This window comes from Coptis chinensis, chromosome 1 (assembly GCF_015680905.1).
Source record: "Coptis chinensis isolate HL-2020 chromosome 1, ASM1568090v1, whole genome shotgun sequence".
Lineage (NCBI taxonomy): Eukaryota > Viridiplantae > Streptophyta > Magnoliopsida > Ranunculales > Ranunculaceae > Coptis > Coptis chinensis.
Window position 1 is genome coordinate 20,127,609 of NC_141456.1, and position 23,400 is coordinate 20,151,008.

Here is a 23,400-nt window from a genome sequence, read left to right on the forward strand (position 1 = left end):
AGCACTCTAGATACGTAGGCAACCACCTGGTTCAGTCTCTCCTCTAGCACAATCAACACCCCTTACAACTTCATTAATGTGTTTAGGTGAATCATTGCCCAAACATAATTTGCGCCGTCTGTGGTTCTTATCAACGGGCCCTCTTCCACGTTTTTTCTTTAAGCTCCATCAATGGCGACAACTACAAGATCTCAAGTAGGCAAGAATGCAAGATTACAAGAAGAAGAAGAAAACAACTTACCCAATCTCGAAGTTCCAACTAATCAGGCGTTGATGAATCAACCAGCCGCCCCAGATCTACAAGCTCAGCCTTCAAAACTCCAGGTGCCATGATAGTGCAGATCTAGACGTACACGACTTCAGGCTCCAATAACTCATCCTCAAGATCTATATGTTACAAATCCAAACGAGGCAGATCCATAAAATATAGAGATCCATTAAACAAAGTAAGACGAAAATGTCAACTATCAACAATGGCGGAAACACAAGAGAATTTCCACAAGTGCTCCAAGACGTTATCAAATCTCACACCGTTATTGAGAATAACACGGAAGTCAACCATGGCGAAAAGCTGAATGAAAAAGTTCAACAAGCATATATTCAAGTTTCAACTAGAAACCCCGTCGCACAAACATAAGTGGTTTCATATGCCATACTTCCTATAAAAGTGCTCTCTCCTAACAGATCTACAACTTTCAAGTTCAATCAATGGTTGTTACTCGATCTCATACAAACAGGCAAACAAGAGTTCATAAGTCTAACACAACAACTCGCTGGATCAAGAGACTATAAGTTAAAAGACACAACTTTTACATCCTCCAGCATCTTAACAATGCAGATCTAGACTTTTATAGTCTCAAATTCCATTTCTTTTGTTTTTTGTTTGTTTTGTTTTTTGGGTTTTTATCACCAGGCTTCAAGGATGGAATAATGCTTACTCAAGCAAATTACTATATATCCACATCAATCCAGATACAAAAGTTTACAGTCTCAAAGCAACTCGTGGAGGAAGAAGTTAACTACCTAACAAGGAGGCGCTACGACAAACAAGCGATTTTCATAAGCAACAGTAAAAACTGACGACAAAGAAGATGGACAACACACAGAGCATTTAGATTGTATGCACACCATAATGTCTAGACTACCTATTGCATAGGAATAACGACGTATAATGGAGGAAGATGACACGTGGTTGGAATGCAGCAAACCGATACAGAAGATTTAAAGAAAGACAACCCAAAATGCGACCACACCGAAAAAACTACTCCCCAGCTCGACATCATAGCCCATATTATCAGCACAGGTCCCGCAGTCCAAGGAATCAGCGAAATCTAGAAGGAAGCAACAACTGGGGGCAACCACACCATGAGATGCAGCATAGCGAAGTTACCCCTAAAGTCGAAAATCAAGAAATCGCAGGAGTACTATTCATGAAATAGCAAATCAAAGACATTATCAAGAAAACAATGAGCAATGCGGATGTGGCTGAAACACGATGGAAAGACCTTGCAGTAAAAGAAGATGTCGTTGGGCGATTTTCTCTGAAGATACAAAATGCAGAACATCAAGAAGGATTCAAACCAGATATTCAAGAAATATCTGGTCTCACCACCAATCTTGGCCAGCCCAGCTACAGGGCAACCTGTTGGAGCTTATTTCGCCGCTACAGATACTGCAGTAAGTGCAGTACTGTTCATCGATGGAGAAGACGGTCGTCTGATCTTATTCATTAGTAAGACACTAACGGGGGCGAAAACCAGATATTTGAAAATTGAAAAAAAAAATCACTCTAGCATTGGTTCATGCTGCCAGGCACCTTAAGTCGTACTTCCAAGGAAGACTAGTTAAAAGTATATACGGAGTATCCTCTTCGCAAAGTTTTCCGAAGTGCTCAGGAATCAAGTAGACTTGCGGAATTGGACATCTACTTGAGTGCTTATAACATTACCTTCGAACCTCACGTTTCCAAAAAGGGTCATGCACTTGCATCCCTATTGACAGATTTCCCTATTGACGATTTCGTCCCCGAAATCAACCAAGACGAAGGTATCTCTAGTGAATCGGCCACAGTTGGGGGAGAGGAAGCCCCGCCAAAGCATACTGACTCTTCATTAGATTCATGGATTGTTTACACAGATGACTCACATAACAAATCTGGCTCTGGATTAGGATGTGTTTTTTATCAAGCCAGATAAATCGGCTATTGAGAGCTCAATTCGTTCTAGGTTCAAGGCCTCCGACAATGTAGCAGAATATGAAGCCGTCCTTTATGACATGCACAACTTTGGACTTAGCGGATTCAGTAAAGAAAGTCGTCTGTGTTTGGGCGAGTTCCAGCAAATGAACTGCGTCAAATTTTCTCACCATGAATAGGGTTTAGACATCATTGGGCCTTTCCCTAGAGCTCGGGGGAATGTCCATTTTTTGCTGGTTGCTACTGATTACTTTACCAAGTGGGCAGAGGTACAACCCCCAGTGCACATACAAGCTTCCGATGTGAAGCGGTTCCTATGGAAGGATATAATGTGACGTTTTGGTGTCCCTGCCGAGTTAATATCAAACAATGGAAAGCAGAATAAATACATACACAAGTTCTGTGCTAGTCTCCATATTCAACACAATTTTTCAACACCCTATCACCCTCAAGCAAACGGGGAAGCCGAGGCGATAAACAAGTCAATCTTAGCAATCCTCAAACGTCGACTCGAGCAAGCCAAAGGAAAGTGGACAAGAGAGCTACCAGCCGTTCTATGGGCATATAGAACCACTCCAAAGCATTCCAACAGATCATGTCACAATTTGACGGCTTTTTGGGCGTAAGTCGATTATTACCTACCGAAGTTTTTGCTGGGACAACCCGCATTGCTGCCTTAGATGACAGTCTTAATGACGAATTACTAGCTCATTCAAAAGCCAATGTAGATGAAGTACGTGAAGAAAGTATTGCTCGTCTGCTCCATTACCAGGCAACAATGAAGAAGCAATATGACAAGAAGCTTCGCTTGAAAGCTTTTCATCCGGGCGACTGGATCTTATGCTGAAAATCCAAGATCATTGATGCAGGGAAACTAACTAGGCAAAAATTGGGAAGGATCGACCTTAGCATAGGCGAAAAAGTCATAGAGTTTGCATTTTCAACACCTCTCTCCATGCACCAAAAAGTCACGGAGTTTGCGTTTGCAACACCTTATTCCGCGCATCACGGAGTTCTAAGACTTTTCACAAGGTTAGGGTCATTTGTCATATGGTCAGATGCACCTGAACCAATTATCCATGTACTATTCGAAATAACCTTACCATTCATACCTGATTGCGCGACACTAGCCGAAGCATTGTCTCCATTCACAACATTAGCAATGGCGGCCTTACTTAAATTCTTTCGTGGCCTCTTCGAGAAGTCTCACCAATCAGGATAACCAATCACTTCATAACATCTCTTCTTGCTATGACCCAAATCTCCGCAAACACCGCACTTTTTATCTGCCCAAGGATTTGATTTACCTTTAGGATGGCGTGGAGGACCAGAAAAACTTGGAGGAGTTGTCTTGCTATGAACAACCAAGAAAGAGGATTAGGTTGATACTGAGCCCCATAGCTTTGTTTCTCGAGTTGTACCTTACGAATGTAAGCATAGCTTTGTTCCAAGGAAAATTTAGGTTCTTTCCGAAGGATCTCTCCACGCACCTGATCATAATCCTGATCTAGTCCACGTAAAAACATATGAACACACATTCTGGACATCGTGGACGTTTCATGGATTACAGCTTCAACACTGTTATTCTGGGAGGTCACTCTCTGATCAATCTCCTGGAACATAGCCACCAATTCGTTGTAATATGAAGGAATAAGTATCCCATTCTGCTTCACTTCAAAGCACTTCGTATTCAATTAAAAAATTCGAGTTTCATCAGAGTCATCATAGAAGGTCTTCTCCACAGCCTGCCAAATATCTTTTGCAGTAGGAAGACGAATAAAACGGTTCATAAGAGAAATCTCCATAGAATCAATAAGCCAGTTTTTTACCTTTTCATTATCTGTTGCCCAAACTTCATATTCGGACGAATTCATAAGCAGATCAACCTTTGCGCCAGTCAAATAACCAACCTTTCCCCTTGCTCCAATCAGCATCTACATGAGAGGAGCCCAGATGGTATAGTTGGACTCATCTAATGGAACAGTTTTTGGAAACGCTGAATTGTCTTGTGGGGTGTAGTGGTGATGAATGATGCTTGAAGAATTGTTGTCAGATTTAGCCATTGCAGAAAAAACGATTTAGGTTTTTGAAGAAAATAAAAAAAAATAAATAAAACTGATTTGAGAGGGGTTTAAGATTCAAGGATTCAATAATGGGTTCGCGATTCAAGGATTCAATGCAGCGGATTTTAATGGTTTGGCTTCAATACCATGTAGATTCAGAGATTCAATTCAGTTTATTATTTATTTGATTGAATTCTAAAGTGATTACAATTGTTTTTATAGAGGTTACAAAAAATAGAAACAAAACAATCGGTGGCTTGAGAAACACGGTGGCTGGTCGGCCTGTTTTCTTTGAGACGAGCTGGTCGCGGCTCTAGCTATCGGACATCCCGAACTGGAGGCGCAGGTCGCGCTCTATACAAACTTTATCTGAGCGCAAGTCGCGCTCTATACATGAAAATCAATATACAACTTTCTACACATTATACTCACCACATGGAGGTACTAGAATCCAAGTTTTATTCTTCAAAAGTGCATTAAATTCATCTGCCATAGCTAACCTCCACTGAGAATCCTTAACTGCTTGTGTATAAGTAGTAGGTGTGGGTGGCAAAGAAAATGTGGGTATGGATGCTCAAAGATGATGGATGGCTCTTAAAACATACTATCTATCTCCAATACTTTTACCAACATCCACTCTGTAGCAATCTTCCTTGTACTTCATCTTTTTTTGTCTTTGCATTTCATCAGATTTCAAATATCCTTTTTGTTGGCAACTCCGGTGGAATATTTTGTTATGATCCCTGCAGGTATAGATTGGAGAGCATTTGTAGATTAACGCAAGACAAAGAAATATATGGGAATCAGACTTTTGTTTATCCCTTCTCAGTAAACTTGACTCCTTTGGATACTTCAAAATGGACTTCGGTGATTCCGATCCCGTCATCCTTGAAGCCTGATGTCAGTGCATAAGCGAAGAATCAGCTGGTCGAGCCAAAACTGTTTTCCCGCTTTTGCTTTTATTTTAATTCAATGTTGTCTTACTTAGAAGTCAAAATGCTGAAGTATAGCGTGTAACTTCTTGCAGTTTATTATCAAGGCGGTACAATATAATGTCTGTTTGTTTTGCCAATTATATTGAAATATTTTGTTGTTGAAGCTCTGCTCTCATCATTGTTGCTTTCTGGTTTTAACTGATTTTATTGCAGCTAAATTTGAGAAAAATGAAAGTCCGTAGACGGTTCGAACAAAGACAATATGTGTCGAGGTTTCTTTTTTATAATATACCATAAACAATATGGTTAGGTGATCATTGCAATAATAAGTTGTTCGCATGCAGTAAACAAATCATTAAGATAAATTATATTCGCACATATGTACATTGTGCATGTCCTTTTCTTCTTTCTCAGCTTTAATGCAATATCAGTTAAACTAGATGTCATTCTATTTCATTTTTGTGCTCAAAGTTATGTTGGAGTTATCCCTCACATGAGGAGAGAAACAGAGCTGGAGAGAAACGGAGCAGATTCGGCGTTGGATATGTCAGAGCACGCCTGCGCTCAGAGTAGGCGCACCTGCGTTCGTGCCTTTTAATCAGTCCAGTGTTTGGGCGCGACCCGCGCACAGATGAGGCGCAACTGCGCCCAGGTCTAATGTTCGTGGGCCTTGCTACAGTAACCGCGAAATTTGGTTTTTGGATATAAAAACCAAAATCAAGGTTTTGGAAAAGCTAACCTAACCAAGTCAGAAGGATTGGAATCCAGACTAAAACAAAGAGAGAGAAACCCAATCTTGAAAGCTATCAAGATTTAGAGATAACCTTTCTGAGATACAACCCTCGAAAAAGAGATAAGAGTGATCTAGTAAGGTGAGAGGACCTGAAAGGAGAGATTGTAATCTTCCTTCCCACTTTATAAAGAACTGGCTCTTGTGGAAGTAGGCATCATTGGCCGAACCACGGTAAATCTTTGTTTTGTGGTTTGCTTTTACTGCTTTACATTATTATTTGTTGTTAATAGTTGTTTAGCGAGTTGGGCATGTTAGTATAGGTTGTAGTTGATATTTATAATTTGTCTGGAGTTGAATTGTGTTCAAATACAAGTTATCTGTGTAACTGGGGAATCGATTGATATTTGTATAATCCCCAACAAGTGGTATCAGAGCCAGGTTAGAATAGCCTAGGGTGTTATCCGAATCTTGATCAGAAGGTGTTTGACGAAATTCCTGAGAGAAGATTTGAGGTTAAATAATAACTTGTAGAGATGGACCATTCCGTGAACACTCGCATGATGAGTCTGAATAGGAAGAACTACACCATCTGGAAAGCCAAGATGGAAGACTTGCTATACCGCAAGGACTTGGCACTTCCCATTGAGAATGAGGGAGTAAAACCAGAAAAAAAATCGATGAGGCCGAGTGGAAAAAGCTTGAAACGTAAAGCGATTGGATACATTCACGTTGGATTGACGACGGTGTCTTTCACCATGTGTCCCAAGAGACTACAACCTTCAATCTGTGGAAGAAACTCGAAGACCTGTATGAGAGGAAGTCGGGTGGAAACAAAGTGCTAGTCGTTAAGAAGTTTGCGGAACCAAGTACCAAGAAGGTTCTTCAATGTCCGAGCATCTTAATGAAGTCTGAGAATATCATCAATCGGATGCATTTGATGAAGATCAATTTGGGAGGCGAAGTTGAGGCTTTGTTTCTATTAGGCTCTACCGAAAGTTGGGAGACATTAGCGGTTTCTCTACATGGAGCAGCCAAGGATGGAATTGTTACCATGGAGATGGCTACCACGTCTTTGTTGAATGAGGAGACTAGAAGGAGTGCAAGAAGCAGCTCCTCTCACTCAGAGATCCTTTTCACGAGAAACGGGGAGAGGTCGAAACGAGAAAACCATCTCGTTCTAGAGGTGATGATGAAGTAAATCTAGGGGTGAAGCTAGAACTCCTAAGGCGGAGAGGCAATATTACTATTGTGCCACCAAAGGCCACTTCGGATATGAGTGTAGAACAATCGAAGAGGGATGAGAAGAATAAGCGTGTACATGAAGACATGATCGCGAAGAAGCGGAAACACAGCAAAGATACTACCGCACTAGTCGACGACCTAGTGGGAATTATGTCGGTGTGGTGTGTCTTTGTCTTAGTAACTCATGTCGGGGATACGAGTGGGTGATAGATCTGGGGAGCATCCTATCACGTCACACCGCCGAGGGGATTCTTCACTACTACAACTATGGTGAATATGGTGAAGTAAGGATGGGTAATGATGGAGTCTCAAGATTATAGGCATTGGAGATGTTCATGTAGAAACCAATGTCGGCTACACCTTGACACTCAAGGATGTAAGACATGTCCCCGCATACGGTTAAGCCTAATTTCGGGCCGGGAAATTAGATGGCGATGGCTTTGTAAACTCGTTTTGGTAGCGGGGTATGGAAACCGAAAGCATAGGTTCCATTGTAGCAGCCGAGGAAAGAAAAACTTACTCTTTTTATAAAACACAGGCTAGTTTGTGTAAAGCGAAGTTTAATTAGGCGTAAGAAGAAGCTTCATCCGAGCGTGGCACAAAGAGACCGTGGTCACATGGGCATAAAAGGGATGGAAGTTCTTGCTAAGCAAAAGGCGGGCGGACATTAAAGGTACACATTTAAATACATGTACTCATTTGTTTGGTAGGAAAGCAACCGTGGTGTCTTTCCAAAGATTCCGTCTCACGAAAGGACAACGTCCTTGAACTAGTGCATGGACTTATGTGGCCCTATGAGAGTAAAGTCCCACCGGGGAGCCGTAGTTCTTGACATTCATTGATGATGTGTCAAGAAAGATATGGGCCTATAGTCCGAAGACCAAGGATGAAGTACTTGGCATGTTTGAGAAATTCCACAAAGCATGGTGGAAAAGAGAGCTGGGAAGTTGTTGAAGTGTATTCGGGCCGGATAATGGGGGTGAGTACATTGGGCCATTTGAAGAGAATTGCCGAGTCATGGGATTCGTCATGAGCAGACCGTTCCCAAGACACCACAACATAATGAAATAGCAGAGAGAATGAACCGTACCATTGTAGAGAGGATGAGATGCATGCTATCTCACTCTAAGCTACCTAGAAGCTCTTTGGGTAGAAGCAATCGCGTCTGGCCCGTGCATGTGATCAACTGTCGCCCGGCAAAGCCTCTAAATAGTGATTATCCAGATAGAGTATGGTCAGGCAGAGATGTTGATTATGGATACTTGAGGGTATTTGGGTGCAGGGCATTTATGCATATTCCGAAGGATGAGAGATTCAAGCTTGATGACAAAGCCAAGCAATGCATTTTTCTGGGTTATGGAGATGAAAAGTTTGGTTACAAACTCTATGATCCGATTAACAAGAAGGTAATCGAAGTCGAGATGTTGTGTTCTTAGAAGACCAAACCATAGCAGACTTTTGAGGAGGGTGAGAAGCTTCTGAGGCTTTCACCAATGATCTAGTTGATTGAACCGAAGTTCCTACTTGTGGAATGTCGCGAAGGCATTGAGAATCTGAGAACCATGAGTTTGAAGCTCATGATGAGAATCCTATTACTCATGATGGGATAGAACCTATTGGTATAGAAGATGCGGAGGAGATGCATGAACCACCACCGAGCAAGCGTAGTGCATCCTCCCGAGGCACCAGATGGGGCAAGGAGGTCCGAGGAGGGAGACTAGCTTCAACGGTATCCACCACATGCGTATGTGCTACTATCGGATGGTGGAGAACCTATGTACTATCAAGAGGCACTTGAAGGTACGGACAAAGAAAAGTGGTTGAAGGCCATGCATGACGAGATGAATTCTTTGCATAAGAATCACACTTATGAGTTAGTTGAGAAACCCCAGGGGAGAAAAGTTCTCAAGAATAAGTGGATATACAAAGTCAAGCATGAGGGAGAACAATCCTCACCCAAGGCACAAAGCTTCGCCTTGTTGTGAAGGGATTCGGTCAAAGGAAAGGGATTGATTTTGATGAGATTTTCTCTCCTCGTAGTGAAGATGACTTCTATCCGGTGGTATTGGGTATGGCCGCAAGTATGAACCTAGAGGTTGAAAGCGACTAGATGTTAAGACAGCTTTTCTTCATGGAGACATTGAAGAAGATGTCTACATGGACCAGCCATAGGGGTTTGAGGTCAAAGGCAAGGAGCACCTAGTATGCAAGCTGATAAAGAGCTTGTATGGGTTGAAGCAAGCACCGAGACAGTGGTACATAAAGTTTGACTCCTTTATGGCGAAGCAATGATATAAGAAGTCTGCTTCCGATCATTGTGCGTTTATTCAGAGATTTCCAGATGGGGATTTCATAGTGCTATTGCTGTATGTGGATGATATGTTGATAGTTGGCCTAAACATCAACAAGATATCAATTTGAAGAAAGACTTGAGCAAGTCCTTTGAGATGAAGGATTTGGGTCAAAAAGCAGATACTTGGGATCGCGGATCACTCGTGATGAAAAGAGGGAAGTTGTGGCTTTTTCAAGAAAGCTACATTGAGAAGGTGTTGAAGAGATTCAACATGGATCAAGCGAAGCGGTCGGTTTGTCGCTTGGTGGCGGCCCGCATGACCAAAGAGATGTGTCCAAAGGGTGAGCATGACCCGAGTCGGATGGAAAAGATTCCTTATGCATCCATGATGGGGCGGTTTGATGTATGTCATGGTGTGTACTAGGACCGGATATTGCTTTCGCCGTTGGTGTTGTAAGCAAATTTCTGTCAAATTCGGATAAAGAACATTGGGAAGGTGTTAAGTGGATATTGAGATATCTCAAGGGCACTTCCAAATCATGCTTGTGCTTTGGTGGAAGTAAGCCCTTACTTGAAGGCTATGCGATCACGGACATGGCGGTGATGTTGACTCGATGAAGTCCACTCCTCGGTTATCGGTTACTTTTGTAGGGGAGCGGTTCCTAGCAATCTAAGTTGCAAAAGTGTATTGCTCTCCACTTCTGAAGAAAGTATATTGCGACCAATCGAAAGTGTTGCAAAGAGATGCTATGGATGAAGAGGTTCTTCGACGAACTAGGGCTAAAGCAGAAATAATTTGTAGTTCTATGTGACAGTCAGAGCGCCATCCACTTGAGCAAGAATCCAAGTTTTCATTCTAGATCCAAGCACATACACGTGCGTTATCATTGAATTAGAGAAGTACTCGAAGACAAGCATTTGTGTATCGAGAAGATCCATACTGACAAGAACGGGTCGGATATGATGACCAAAGTCTTACCGAAAGGTAAGTTTGATATTTGCTGTGCTACCGCCAGAATGGTAGCAGACTCCTCCTGTTAATTTGGTAATTGCATGGAGGTATCCCCCCTCACTGTTCGGGAGGGGGAACCAAAATCAAGGTTTTGGAAAAGCTAACCTAACCAAGTCAGAAGGATTGGAATCCAGACTAAAACAAAGAGAGAGAAACCCAATCTTGAAAGCTATCAAGATTGAGAGATTTACAGAGATACAACCCTGTAAAGAGATAAGAGTGATCTAGTAAGGTGAGAGACTGAAATGAGAGATTGTAATATTCTTTCCCACTTTATAAAGAACTGGCTCTTGTGGAAGTAGGCATCATTGGCCGAACCACGGTAAATCTTTGTTTTGTGGTTTGCTTTTTACTTGCTTTTACATTATTATCGTTGTTAATAGTTGTTTTTAATGAGTTGGGCATATTAGTATAGGTTGTAGTTGATATTTAGAATTTGTCTGGAGTTGAATTGTGTTCAAATACAAGTTATCTGTGTAGTGGGGGAATCGATTGGTATTGGTATAATCCCCAACAAGTTATTCCATGCAAATTTAGAAAATTCTTAACTTGAAGCAACTTCTTGGTTGCTTGTTGATTCTTCAATTATTTTATCACATTAGAACTCAATTGAGACCTTCCTTCCCAACAACATCCTTTGCTTTGCTCCCATTCTGTCTCTACTCCCTACTCACTTGATACTCAAATGGATCTTGAACAGTCCATCCCAGAACCACAACCAACATTTTCTTCACAAGGATGCTACACCGTCCTTCAGAAACTCAAAATCTTGTTTAGCATTCTTTGTTTTTGGTTGTTCAGTGCTGCTATTTTCTTCTTAATTGTCGATGCTTATGATCACGGATACTATAATGTGTGTTTTGGTTTATTTTCTTTACGTGGCTGTTCTAGATCTTAACAGGATGCCTTAAAAATCACAATGAACGCCAATGAAATTGGGTGTTGAGTGGGTACATGCATATTAGTGTTGGTCATTATCCAAATACCAAGTAGTCTACTAGGGTAACAGTTCGTATATGTAACAATCGTAAGGAGTTGATGCGTGTGTAATGTATCAAGTATCAACACTCTCTTGGATACGTTTTCTGACTTCTGATTATTATTGCCTCTAACAGTAGGGCTCACCAGTTAGCACAATGGGCTCTGAGGCTCTCCATGGTACTGGTGATCCACAAATCCGACCACTACCTGAATCTCTCAGTGTGATGAACCCCTTATTCTAATAATAATCTCCAATCTAGTGAAGTATGGAATTCAGGAAAATGATTGTAAGATTTTAGAGATTGTAACCTAAGGTTCTATGACTATTTTAGTTTAATGCTTGATCGTAACATATGTATATGCTTGTAAGGTATTTGCTTTCTTAAGTACAAGTATGTTGTGGTTGTTCTGTTAAACAGAAATCTGGTTGTATGACATGATTTCCGCATATATACTGGAAAACTGGAAGCTTTCTTCCGTGACAATGAGAAGTTAGTGACCATAGTAATAGAGCACTTCACTGCTTCGCCAAGTAGGCTCCAGTCCTACATTTTCTTTCTTAAATCCTAGTAATTTGTCTTCAAGTTAGCCGGATTGCATTCAGCTGCTCTGTTAGTACTTTTACTGTACATTTTATTTTCCTCATTGTTCGGTGAAACGCAAAGGCACGACAGAATTGAATTATTTATTATTAGTTTTTACTCAAACTGCACCGATATCAGTTCGTTAATTACAAAGTTGGATTTTGATATTCAACCAATTGAGGTCTCGACTCTTGGCATCTCCAGCATTGCCTTTCTAAATGCTCTAAGAAAATGTGACGGTTACAAAGTTTATGGAAAGCTGGACACACAATTTTGGGACCATCAGAACTTGACCCGGTGGGGGGGGGGGGGGTAGACGGACTAGGAGTACAAATGTACAATGCAAATAATTGGGAGTTTTTGGTTGGTTGGTTGGGCGATTAACTCCACTAAAGGCACAGGTGATGAATGATGACATGGTCCGGATCTCGGATAACGCTTGTGACCTAAAATTCATCTCACAATTTTGGGTCGAAGAATTTGATTGCACAACATTACATTCACTGTGATACTAATATCACTTAACAGGCTACAAAATTTTGATCGAAATCATCTTAATGCCATATGACTATTATGTGAGACAGTTGACCATGCCAAACGACATTGATGCCATAATTGCCGAATTCACTCGGTATTCTTCGATCAATCTCGAGTCTAGCTTGACACCAAAATACTTAGTATCATTGTATGAGGTTTGGAGTCTATTAGCTGGTGCTGTTAAACTTTGGATTAAAAGTCAGTAAATGTTTAAAGTCCAGACTCTATATTGTTCCTCACTTTAGCAATGATCTCAGCCTTATTGTTATATGCGATGTGATTGCACAATGTGATCGACCACATTTCATTGATCAAGTTTGAGATTTTATTAGTATAAGCTTATAGCTAGGAAAGTACCAAAAGTGCGAAATGCGCCGAAAGCATCCAATTCCACTGAAAATTTCACTGGTTGGGATTTTGTAAATTTTGAAATTCGTTTTTATGGGTAAAAATGAGTGACAACTGCCAAAAGAGCAAAGAATAAAGGGTCCCAAAAGTTACTAGGAACCTAGGAATCCTAGGACGCAGTGAGTCTTGGTGAGGTGGATTGAACTTATTTGGAGTCCACGGTCTAATTTGGTCGGGCGTTGGACCCTTGCCACTCTTGAATTGAGTTGCTTTTGAGTTAAGTCCAATGGCCATTCCCAAATGTGAAAACAAAGAATGTAAAACTCTGTAAAAATCATAGATTGATTAACTTCCGTGGAAATTGATGGATCCAAAATCTTAAATGTGAAAAACAGAAAGGGCTGTAAGAAACATTTCTCATAAGTTCCACCAACTACTTCTCCCTCCTTTCCTTTCCTTTCTTATCACAACACTCTCACTCTCGTCAACTCTTTCACTTACCTCAAAACATAAAGAAACCAAAAACAAACATTCAAGAAAACCCAAGAAACCATTCTTTCTTTCACAATGTTCATCAAGAACTACTCAGCACCTCACTTCTTCTTCTTCATTCTTTTCACTCTCTTCACCTTCTTTTCACTCCATCAACTTCTCAAGTACCAGCACCCGCCCCACCATTAACAACAACAATCCCAGGTGGAACATGGGATCTTCTTCAATCAAGCATTGGTATCTCAGCCATGCACATGCAACTTCTAAAGAACAACAAAGTAATCATCTTCGATCGTACCGACTTTGGTGCTTCAAATCTTTCTCTTCCTTCAAACCAGTGTCGCATTGATCCAAATGACGTTGCATTAAAAATCGATTGCACAGCTCATTCTTTACTTTACGATATACCCACAAACACCATTCGCCCACTCGTTATTCAAACTGATACTTGGTGTTCATCAGGTTCTGTTTTACCAAATGGTACATTGATTCAAACCGGTGGTTATAACGATGGTGATCGAGTCGTTCGCATGTTATCACCTTGTGATGATGATACATGTGATTGGATTGAGTTACCTTCTTATCTTAACGTTAGAAGATGGTATGCAAGTAACCAAGTGTTACCTGATGGAAGAATTATAATTGTAGGTGGAAGACGTGTGTTTAACTATGAGTTTTATCCAAGAACTGATTCATTATCAAGTTATAATCTCATGTTCTTGAAAGAAACAAGAGATTTTTATGATGAGAATAATCTTTACCCTTTCTTGCATCTTTTACCTGATGGAAATCTTTTCATCTTTGCAAACACACGTTCTATCTTGTTTGATTATATTGGTAATCGGGTTTTAAAAGAGTATCCGGTTTTACCCGGTGGTGATAAGAGAAATTATCCAAGTACTGGTTCTTCAGTTCTTTTACCAATTCGGTTAACAGGTCCGGGTCCGGGTCAGATAATGCCAGAAGTTGAAGTTATGGTTTGCGGTGGTGCACCACCTGGTGCATTTTATCATGCGGGTCGTGAAGTTTATTTGGGTGCATCAAGTAGTTGCGGAAGAATTAAGGTCATGGATCAAAATCCGTTATGGGTTATGGAAGAAATGCCAATGGGTCGGGTTATGTCTGATATGTTACTACTTCCTACTGGTGATGTAATTCTTATTAATGGAGCTGGAAATGGTACTGCTGGATGGGAATATGCTGATAACCCGGTTTTAAACCCGGTTCTTTATTCGATTTCTGAACCCGATCCGACTAGGAGATTTTCGGTTCTTAACCCGTCTCCTATACCCAGATTGTATCACTCGGCTGCAGTGTTGTTACCTGATGGCCGCATTTTAGTGGGGGGTAGTAATCCACATCGGTTGTATAATTTCAGTCACGTGCTTTACCCTACGGATTTAAGTTTAGAAGCATTTTCGCCACATTACTTATCGGCACAGTATACACAGTTTCGGCCAGTTGTTATATCGCCGAGTAGTACAAGATTCGGGTATCGGGACAGATTAACTTTGACATTTTATGTACCAGCTTATAATCCAGAGCAAGGGATTTTGGTTACACTTTTGGCACCTTCTTTCACAACACATTCATATGGGATGAATCAGAGATTGGTTATGTTGAATGTTGTGAATTTTATGCAAATGGACACTTCATCTTATCAGGTTAGTGTAAGTGGGCCATTGACGGCTAATATCGCACCACCTGGATATTATTTGTTGTTTCTTGTCCACCTTGGCATTCCTAGTGAAGGTTTATGGGTGAAGGTGGAGTGAGGCGGTGTTATTGGGGTGAAGGTGGAGTGAGGTGGTGTTATCTACTTTGAATTGCTATTCTTTCTGATTTTTTATCTCGGATTCAAAGAGGTGGGGCCATTATGCCCAAATTTCATGTACACAACAATGTAATAAATGATAGTCTTGTATTGGCATTTGGTATTTTTAGTTGAATGTTTATGTAGAGGTTTTATTGTGCTCTTGTTTATGTGGTTTGAATGTGCGAATCTCTTGCAAATTGCAATAGCAACATCACTGTGAGTCTTTAGTGCGCTGCAGTATGATTGTAGACGCCAGCAATGGCATTAACTTGACCTTCATTGTGCATGTGTTTTCTGATATTGAGATTAATAACATCTTACAAATGTCTGGTTCTACATGATCTACTGCTTGGGCACAACGTAACCAAGCACCACCTAGCGTTGCATCTTCAAGCAACCAGTTCTTACTGAAAGTTTTAGGTGCGATCCCATGTCGATGAACTTGAACACAAGGAATTCCCTCAGCCACTCTTGAAGTGTGAAAATTGGGCTTGACCAGCCAACATAATTAAGCCCATTTAGAATGTCAAGTCTCAAGAGGCATATTATTTTGGATAGGCCATTGAAGCATTTGATTGGTCCAAAAAAATTCCTCACTACCAATAATCCACGTGTCACATGCCCACCACTGCTTGAAGGAAACCAGAAGTGAAAAGAACAGAGCAGAGAAAGCCTCTAATTCTTTCATCAATGGCAGTCACAGCATCAAATATCTCTTCATTCAACACCAACATCATTCCCGCCAAAAGATGTCTCACAATTGTCAACATGGCACCCAAGAAAAAGGTAAAGTAAAATAACTTCAACTAAACTTTTCAGTCAAGCAATACATTACTAAAAAGCATTTTAAATTCATTTCAATTGTAGGTGAACAAATATAATCCAAAGTGGACAAAACAATGGTATGGAGCTGGAATATTTGTCGAAGGAAGCGAAGATATTTCAGTAGACGTGTTCAAGAAAATGGAAAAGAAGAAAGTGTTGAGTAATGTGGAAAAATCAGGATTACTTTCAAAAGCTGAAGAGTTAGGATTCACATTAACGTCAATTGAGAAACTAGGAATATTTTCTAAAGCTGAAAAGTTTGGACTATTGAGTTTGCTTGAAAAGGCGGCGAGTTTTTCGCCAGCGGCATTGGCTTCGGTTTCATTACCGTTGTTTTTAGCTGCTATTGGTGTTATTGTGTTTGTTCCTGATGACTCCGCTGGTTTAATTGTGACTCAGAATGTGATTGCGGGTGCACTCGCTCTTGGTTCGGTTGGTTTGTTTGTTGGGTCGATTGTGTTGGATGGTTTGCAAGAAGCTGATTAGAATGGGATTTTTAAGGTTGTGTAGATGTGAATTGCAATGAATTTTCCTATACTCATAGTTTATATTAGAGTAGAGGAATTTTTGTAATGATATATAATATTTTTCCTATACATTGTTCAATACTCTCATTGTTTAGGATTTTTGTTATTCTGTTTGAAATTGTGGCTTCTTTATTGTGCTACAGTTGATTAGGGGAAAAATCATGACACGGTTATATTTGGAGTTGATGTAGGGTTGGTATACGAGGTGAGCGAGTCTAGTTTTTACAGCACTGAAATAATGTTCAAGCTTTGTTCATGTTGCAACACAGACTAGCTGGATCAAGCCAAAAGGGCTCAGGCCTTGGTGTCTGAGTAGATCGGTTAGTGTACTCAGTTGCCGTTGTATTTAGGGCGATCTATTCTGAGTTTTAGTATGTTCAAGCTTGTTTCGTTTAGACAGGTTACTCCACTCAGCTCACATTGCCTGTTACTCAACAAGAATGAGCAATCCAGAAATGAGTTACTGGTGCTAGTTGAAAAATAACAAAAGGACAGAAAATGTCCAGCTTATGAAATATGAAGAGTTGTTCAGTTCTATTAACAGGTTATGGAAAACAAAATAGCTTAATAGAGTGGTGTTAATATCAGAAATTCAGAACATTTCCATCCGAATGCAAGTAAATAAATTGGGCAGAATGCTGCCATCATTTTTGGCTGCTATTAATTACGTTAATTAGGGCGTTTTGGTGGTAGTCTACCATTGGGGGAGCACTCTGTGTTTGCCCGGTTGTGTTATTTGTTGGTTTTGGTGGTAGTCTACAAATGGCGGACTTAGTAAAAAGTCTTGCATGACGCATATAAGAGAGGGATTCGGGTGAGTAAGTTGTAGCTTGAAATACAATGAATAGTCTAATTATCAAATATATTAGTGTAGATGATTTTTAATAATTGCTCGATCAACAGCTTAAGTGCTCAACAACTTCTCGCCACAAGCTATCAAGAAGTCAATTAGCCCTTTATGAACACACCACAAAAATGCAATATAGACTTGACTATTCGTTCTAAGTCGTGCTATGGTCGTCTACGCCTGTATTTCAGTATCCAAACTGAATTCCAATTGAAATAAATTATTGTTATACTTATTCTATTGCTCCCCTAGTAACAGAGAATTTCTGAGCTGTGGTTTTTTTCACCAAGAAGCAATGGCGATTGAATTGGTAGTCTCTGCATTTCTTGGAATACTGTTTGAGAAATTCAGCTCATTGATCCAAAAGGAAGTTGGTCTGGTTTGGGGTTTCCATGAAGACATGAAGAAACTTTCCAACACATTATCAGTAATTCAGGATATCCTTGAAGATGCAGAGGAGAAGCAGCTGACGGAAAAGGCGATCAACAATTGGTTATGGAAACTTAAGGATGCTGCTTATGATGCCGATGATGTTCTGGATGAGTGGGCAACTAAATCAATGGAATTGGAGTCAGACATGAGGTCTCAAAGCTATTCGAAGCAGGTCTGTGATTCTTTCTTATCCTGCTTTAAGATAGAGAAATATAAATTTCAGTGGAAGATTGCAAAGAAAATAAATGTGCTTAGTGAGAGGTTTGATGAGATTGCTGCTGAAAGATCCAAGTTTCATTTGAGAGAGGGAGTTGTAGGACGAAGAGTCGAACTCTATCAAAACCATGAAATTAGCTCCATTTTAACTGAGCCAAAAGTTTATGGGAGAGACGAAGAAAAAGAAAGCGTTATACGGCTATTGCTTAACAATGTAAACAGTGAAGAGGATGTTTCCACTTGTCCAATACTTGGTATGGGTGGCCTTGGTAAGACTACTCTTGCGCAACTGGTCTACAATGAAGACAGGGTAAAAAAGCATTTTGAAGTCAGAATTTGGGTGTGTATCGGAAGATTTTGATATAAAAAGACTTACAAAAGCAGCCATAGTGTCTATTTCAGGAAATGCATGTGATCTTGAAGAATTGGATCCTTTGCAATGCCGCTTGCAAAAACAACTTGCAGGGAAGAGATATTGGCTGGTTTTAGATGATGTGTGGAATGAAAATCAAGAAGACTGGAACAGATTTATGTATTCATTAAAATGTGGAGCTAAAGGAAGTTCGGTAATTGTGACTACTCGCCTCGAGACAGTAGTATCAATTACAGGTACATCCCCTCCTTATTGCTTGAAATTTCTTTCTGAGGATGATTGCTGGTCTTTGTTCAAGCAACGTGCATTTGGGATGGGCAATCAAGGGAACCCGGTGTTGTTGAAGATTGGCAAAGAGATTGTGAAAAAGTGCAGAGGTGTACCACTGGCTGCAAAAGCTCTAGGAGGTTTAATGCGTTTCAAAGGTGAAGAAAATGAATGGTTGTCTGTGAGAGACAGTGGGCTTTGGGATCTACCACAAAACAAAGAAAACAACATCTTGCCAGCTTTGAGGTTGAGCTATAGTCATTTACCTTTAAATCTGAGGCAATGTTTTGCCTTTTGTTCCATATTTCCGAAAGATCACATAATTAGTAAGGAAGAAGTAATTCATTTATGGATGGCAAATGGCTTTGTTCAATCTAAAGAAGGAAGGCAACTTGAAGATATTGGAGGTGAGATTTTCGATTCATTGTTGTGGAGGTCCTTCTTCCAAGACGTAGAGAAAGATGAAGACGAAAACATACTTTGTTGTAAGATGCATGACCTTGTGCATGACCTTGCATGTTCTATCATGATAAATGAATGTTGTAACATTGAGCTTGGCAAGCTTAAGAGTACTCCTAGATGCACTAGGTATTTGTCCTTGACTATGGACGAATCTTCATCATCAGCTTCTGTTGAGTCTATAAGTCGATCCTTGCTTTCCTTGCGCACACTTCTTTTGTTGGATCATACGGACATTGGACGAAGTTTGGAGTTCGATTTCTGCTTGAGGTTTATGTCTTTAAGAGCCATGAGTTTGGAGGTCTTTGGCCTTGTAACAATACCAGATTCGATAGGTGATCTGGAACATCTGAGGTATCTCAACTTCTCCCGTACTAATATTACTTCATTGCCAAATTGAATCTGCAGGTTGAGAAACTTGCAAACATTGAAGTTAGCTATGTGTCGAAAGCTTGTAAGTTTACCCAAATACTTCGGAAAACTAAGCAGCCTTAGACACCTAGACATCAGGGAATGTTATAGCGTAACTCAATTGCCAACTGGGATTGGGCGATTGACACTTCTCCAAAGATTAAACATCTTCATTGTGAGCTCAAACGGTGGATGTCATATCAATGAGTTGCAGGAGCTGAATCAAATTAGAGGAGAACTAACAATAACAGGGCTAGAGTGTGTGAAGAATTCAGTGGATGCTAAAGCAGCTAATTTGGTGGGAAAGCAGTATCTTGGTTCTCTGAATCTGACTTGGTCCACTTCTCAGTTGCAAGAAGAAGTTTACATGGAGGTCATAGAAGGCCTCCGACCTCAACCAAATATGAGAATGTTGAGTACCGGACGTTATCAAGGTCTAACCTTCCCGAGCTGGTTAGAGGTTTCATCTCTCCCAAAGTTGGTTGCAGTATCTCTCTGGAGTTGTGGAAAATGCCAAGATCTTCCTTCGTTTGGTAGATTGCCATTTCTTAAGAAACTTCATTTGCATAACATGAAGTCCATTAAATTCATCGACAACGATGGTGTGGTAGAAGGATTCACATCGTTGGAAGAACTTGAATTGCATCGCATGCCTAAATTGGAGGGATGGTCGTTATTGAAGGTAAATGAAGAGAGCGACGTGATTATGCTCCCTTGTCTTAAGAAGTTAAACATTGATAATTGCCCCAAGCTGATGAAGCTCCCGTTTTCCTTTTCTGTTGAATCTCTCGTCGTGTGGGGTTGTGGTGAATCCATAGTTCACGATTTCGGAATCAACGGAATTCCGATAACTCAAAAAACCGGAATTCCGAACGGAATTCCAACCACTGTATCGAAATTTACAAGGTCTTAAATATTATTTAATAAATTATGTGAATAATCTGGGCCATTGGATTTGATAGATATGATATCATTCTATGTAAGTTAAAAGCTGGCTGTAATGAAGTGGAGGCAACAATGGTGGCTTGTAGATGGAGCACCACCAATCCACTATGAAATCTGTAATGAAGTTCCAAAGATCTAAAAGAAAACAAAAAAAGAGCATTGAAGATGATTTCAGCACCCTCAAGATTTAATTTCAATGGGTTGATGGTGAATTTGGGATAGATGGTGAAGACGATCTCAACCATTGGTTGGCTAGATCTTGAAATCAAAAGTGGAGGATTCCAACTGTTTCAGGTAGTTGTAGAGAAGATGACTAAGTTTGGATGGTTTTACCATACATTCCGACATTTTTCAAATATTTACAATTATACCCCTGGCGGAACATACCGTGAATTTCGATGCCGATGCCGTTTCGTTTTTTTGAAAAACCGAAATATCCGTCGGAATTCCGTCATTCCGTTCGGAATCACGAACCATGGGTGAATCAATATTGGGATCAGTGAAAGACTTACCTTCTCTTTGTTCCCTTAGAATTTATGATTTCAACGAGCACATTTCTTTCCCAGAAGGTATGTTGCATAACCTCACTGCTCTTCAAGCTTTGCACATTCAATTCTGCAAGAAGCTTACAAATCTACCTCCTGTATTGGCAAACCTCACTGCACTAGCGGAGTTAGAGGTCTGAGGACTTTGCCAGATAGGCTGACATATCAAGCCTCCCTCCAAGAATTATTTATTAGTAATTGCCCAAGGCTAGAGATTGCAACTTTGGAATTCCAGTGCCTCATTTCCCTAAGGCGTCTAACATTTTGGGGGTTCTTGGAATTAACTGCCTTACCGGATGGTATGAGACATCTTGATAGGCTTCAAGAGTTGAGGATTCAGTACTGCAAGAATTTGAGATTCTTACCAGCATGGTTACAGCATTTCACCTGTCTTCAAAGTCTAGATATTGAAGGATGCCTTCCTGAATTGCATGGACGATGCAAGAAAGAAAGTGGCGCTGACTGGCCAAAAATCGCCCACGTTCCAAGGTTAATATATGATAGAGGACCAGAAATAATTCCCATTGTTGTGAATAACTGTAGTGGGAAAATATCGTACATAAATACTGACATGTTCTCGAGGCTGTTTTTTTTCTCTACACCCATCACAATCCCGAGGCTGGTTTTGGATGAGTGATGATCCACATCAACAATGGTCTAAGTACTGACAAGTTCCAAGCTGCACCTTATGTATATTCAAGGATTCTCAGAATATTTTTTCCGTTGTTCTGTACTTCTTCATTTCACATTTCTTTGGTTTTTAATATTGTATTGGTATATATTACAAGTGTTGACCTATTTCGTATTATGAAGTTTTATGGTGGAAATTAGGGGTGTTCATGGGTCGGTTCTGGGTCGGTTTTTACCGGTTTCGGTTCTAGGTCTATTTTTAGTGGTTTCTATCAGGTTCGGTTCTTATGGGTTTTTTCTTATATTTTGAAAACCCGAATCCATACCCATTAATTAAGTCGGTTCCAGTTCCAATACTGGTTCCTTATCGGATTATACATTTTTATTGCTAAAATTATTTTTTTTAGTTATATAACCGATATAAAAGTTGGTTTACGGGGACTATAACATTTGTCATCAATATTTTTGTCCTCTCATAAAAAGTAATGGTCCTAAATTCAATAATAATATTTGAAAGTTATCTAAAAATTTTAAATACATTCTCATACATTATATGTATGTGTATATTTTAAATCGAACATATGTATATTATACTATACGTAATGTGTCATATATATAATAAATACCACATGTACCACAATTGTTAGTTAGCATTGCACGTATTCGTTATCTAATATATATATATATACATGTAATATATCAAGTACGTACACGTTCATGTATTAGTTAATATAGACAGTGCATAAGTTAATTCATAATATACAACTATACGTATAGATGTAGACACGTAAATATTATTATTAATATTTATAATACATATATTTAATGTAATATTATAAAAGATGCATTTAATAACACACATTCACTATTATGCTAAATGTTATATATATTTAGTATAATTTTACACCTAACAAATATAGACTATATATAATACTATATATAATAATAATGTTTGGATTTGTTTTTATTTAGTGTAATATAATACTAAATTCTATATATCAAAATCAAACTAATCGGTTCCGGTTTCGATTCGGGTACCCATCGGTTTTTTACTATTCGGTTCTAACGGGTTCGGTTCTTTATCAGGTCGGTTCTTGAAGACCCACTTTAAATGGGTATAATATTTTAGGACATGGTTCCGGTTCCGGTTCCGATTCGGATAATTGGGTACCCATGCACACTCCTAGTGGAAATGATGAATATAACGAATTATTTGATTGAAAGCAGCATTTTGAATACTCAACTACCCTGATCGTGATTAGTTTTGAATGAGAAACGAGTTTCTTATTTACATTTTCTATTTGATTTGATTTTTTGCGTTAGATACTGTCATCAGTTAAGGGCTTATGGACGTTATGGTCTACATACACAAACTCAATGCATATAAAGTTACTTGGATCCTGGCAGGGCCGGCTCAAGGGTGGATGTGGCCTTAGGCGACGATCCAAAGTGAGGCCTTTTTTTTCGAAGTTCATTGACAAGTTTTTTTTTTTTATTCCAACATTTCATATCCAATTCATACAAACACCATAAATCAATTGATTTCACAATCTCAATACATTCACAAATAATTCTAATAAAAGACAAGTATTGATGAGCAATAGCTTGAAAAAATGAAGCAGCAACAAGCTCAGCTAGACATATGCTTTATATTTCTAACAATCAAAGCACATAAAAACAACAAACTACCTCC

The 23,400-nt window shown here is 39.7% G+C and overlaps 1 protein-coding gene and 2 pseudogenes across 3 annotated transcripts; all 3 read left to right on the top strand.

The window, feature by feature from the left end:
* The first annotated feature begins 11,608 nt into the window (after positions 1 to 11,608).
* LOC147522767 (aldehyde oxidase GLOX pseudogene) lies at positions 11,609 to 15,388 on the top strand (annotated as a pseudogene). Its single transcript, XR_015199566.1, has 2 exons — positions 11,609 to 11,672; positions 13,318 to 15,388. The product of XR_015199566.1 is annotated as an aldehyde oxidase GLOX pseudogene (transcript).
* A 411-nt stretch (positions 15,389 to 15,799) lies between these two features.
* Positions 15,800 to 16,676, top strand: LOC147522768 (transmembrane protein, putative (DUF1118)). The gene is made up of 2 exons (XM_086595039.1): positions 15,800 to 16,016; positions 16,098 to 16,676. Exons 1-2 carry the CDS (start codon positions 15,921 to 15,923, stop codon positions 16,539 to 16,541), a joined length of 540 nt encoding a protein of 179 aa, XP_086451165.1. The 5' UTR covers positions 15,800 to 15,920; the 3' UTR covers positions 16,542 to 16,676.
* Positions 16,677 to 17,416: 740 nt separating this feature from the next.
* On the top strand, positions 17,417 to 21,784 carry LOC147522769 (putative disease resistance protein RGA3 pseudogene; annotated as a pseudogene). The gene is made up of 2 exons (XR_015199570.1): positions 17,417 to 20,493; positions 21,120 to 21,784. The product of XR_015199570.1 is annotated as a putative disease resistance protein RGA3 pseudogene (transcript).
* Positions 21,785 to 23,400: the final 1,616 nt, after the last annotated feature.

What these genes read in the sequence shown, in the direction of transcription:
- LOC147522768 (XM_086595039.1), top strand. Translation starts at nt 15,921, where the DNA reads ATGGCAGTCACAGCATCAAATATCTCTTCATTCAACACCAACATCATT. An exon ending in ACATGGCACCCAAGAAAAAG is followed by an intron (nt 16,017 to 16,097) that starts GTAAAGTAAAAT and finishes TTTCAATTGTAG; the next exon opens with GTGAACAAATATAATCCAAA.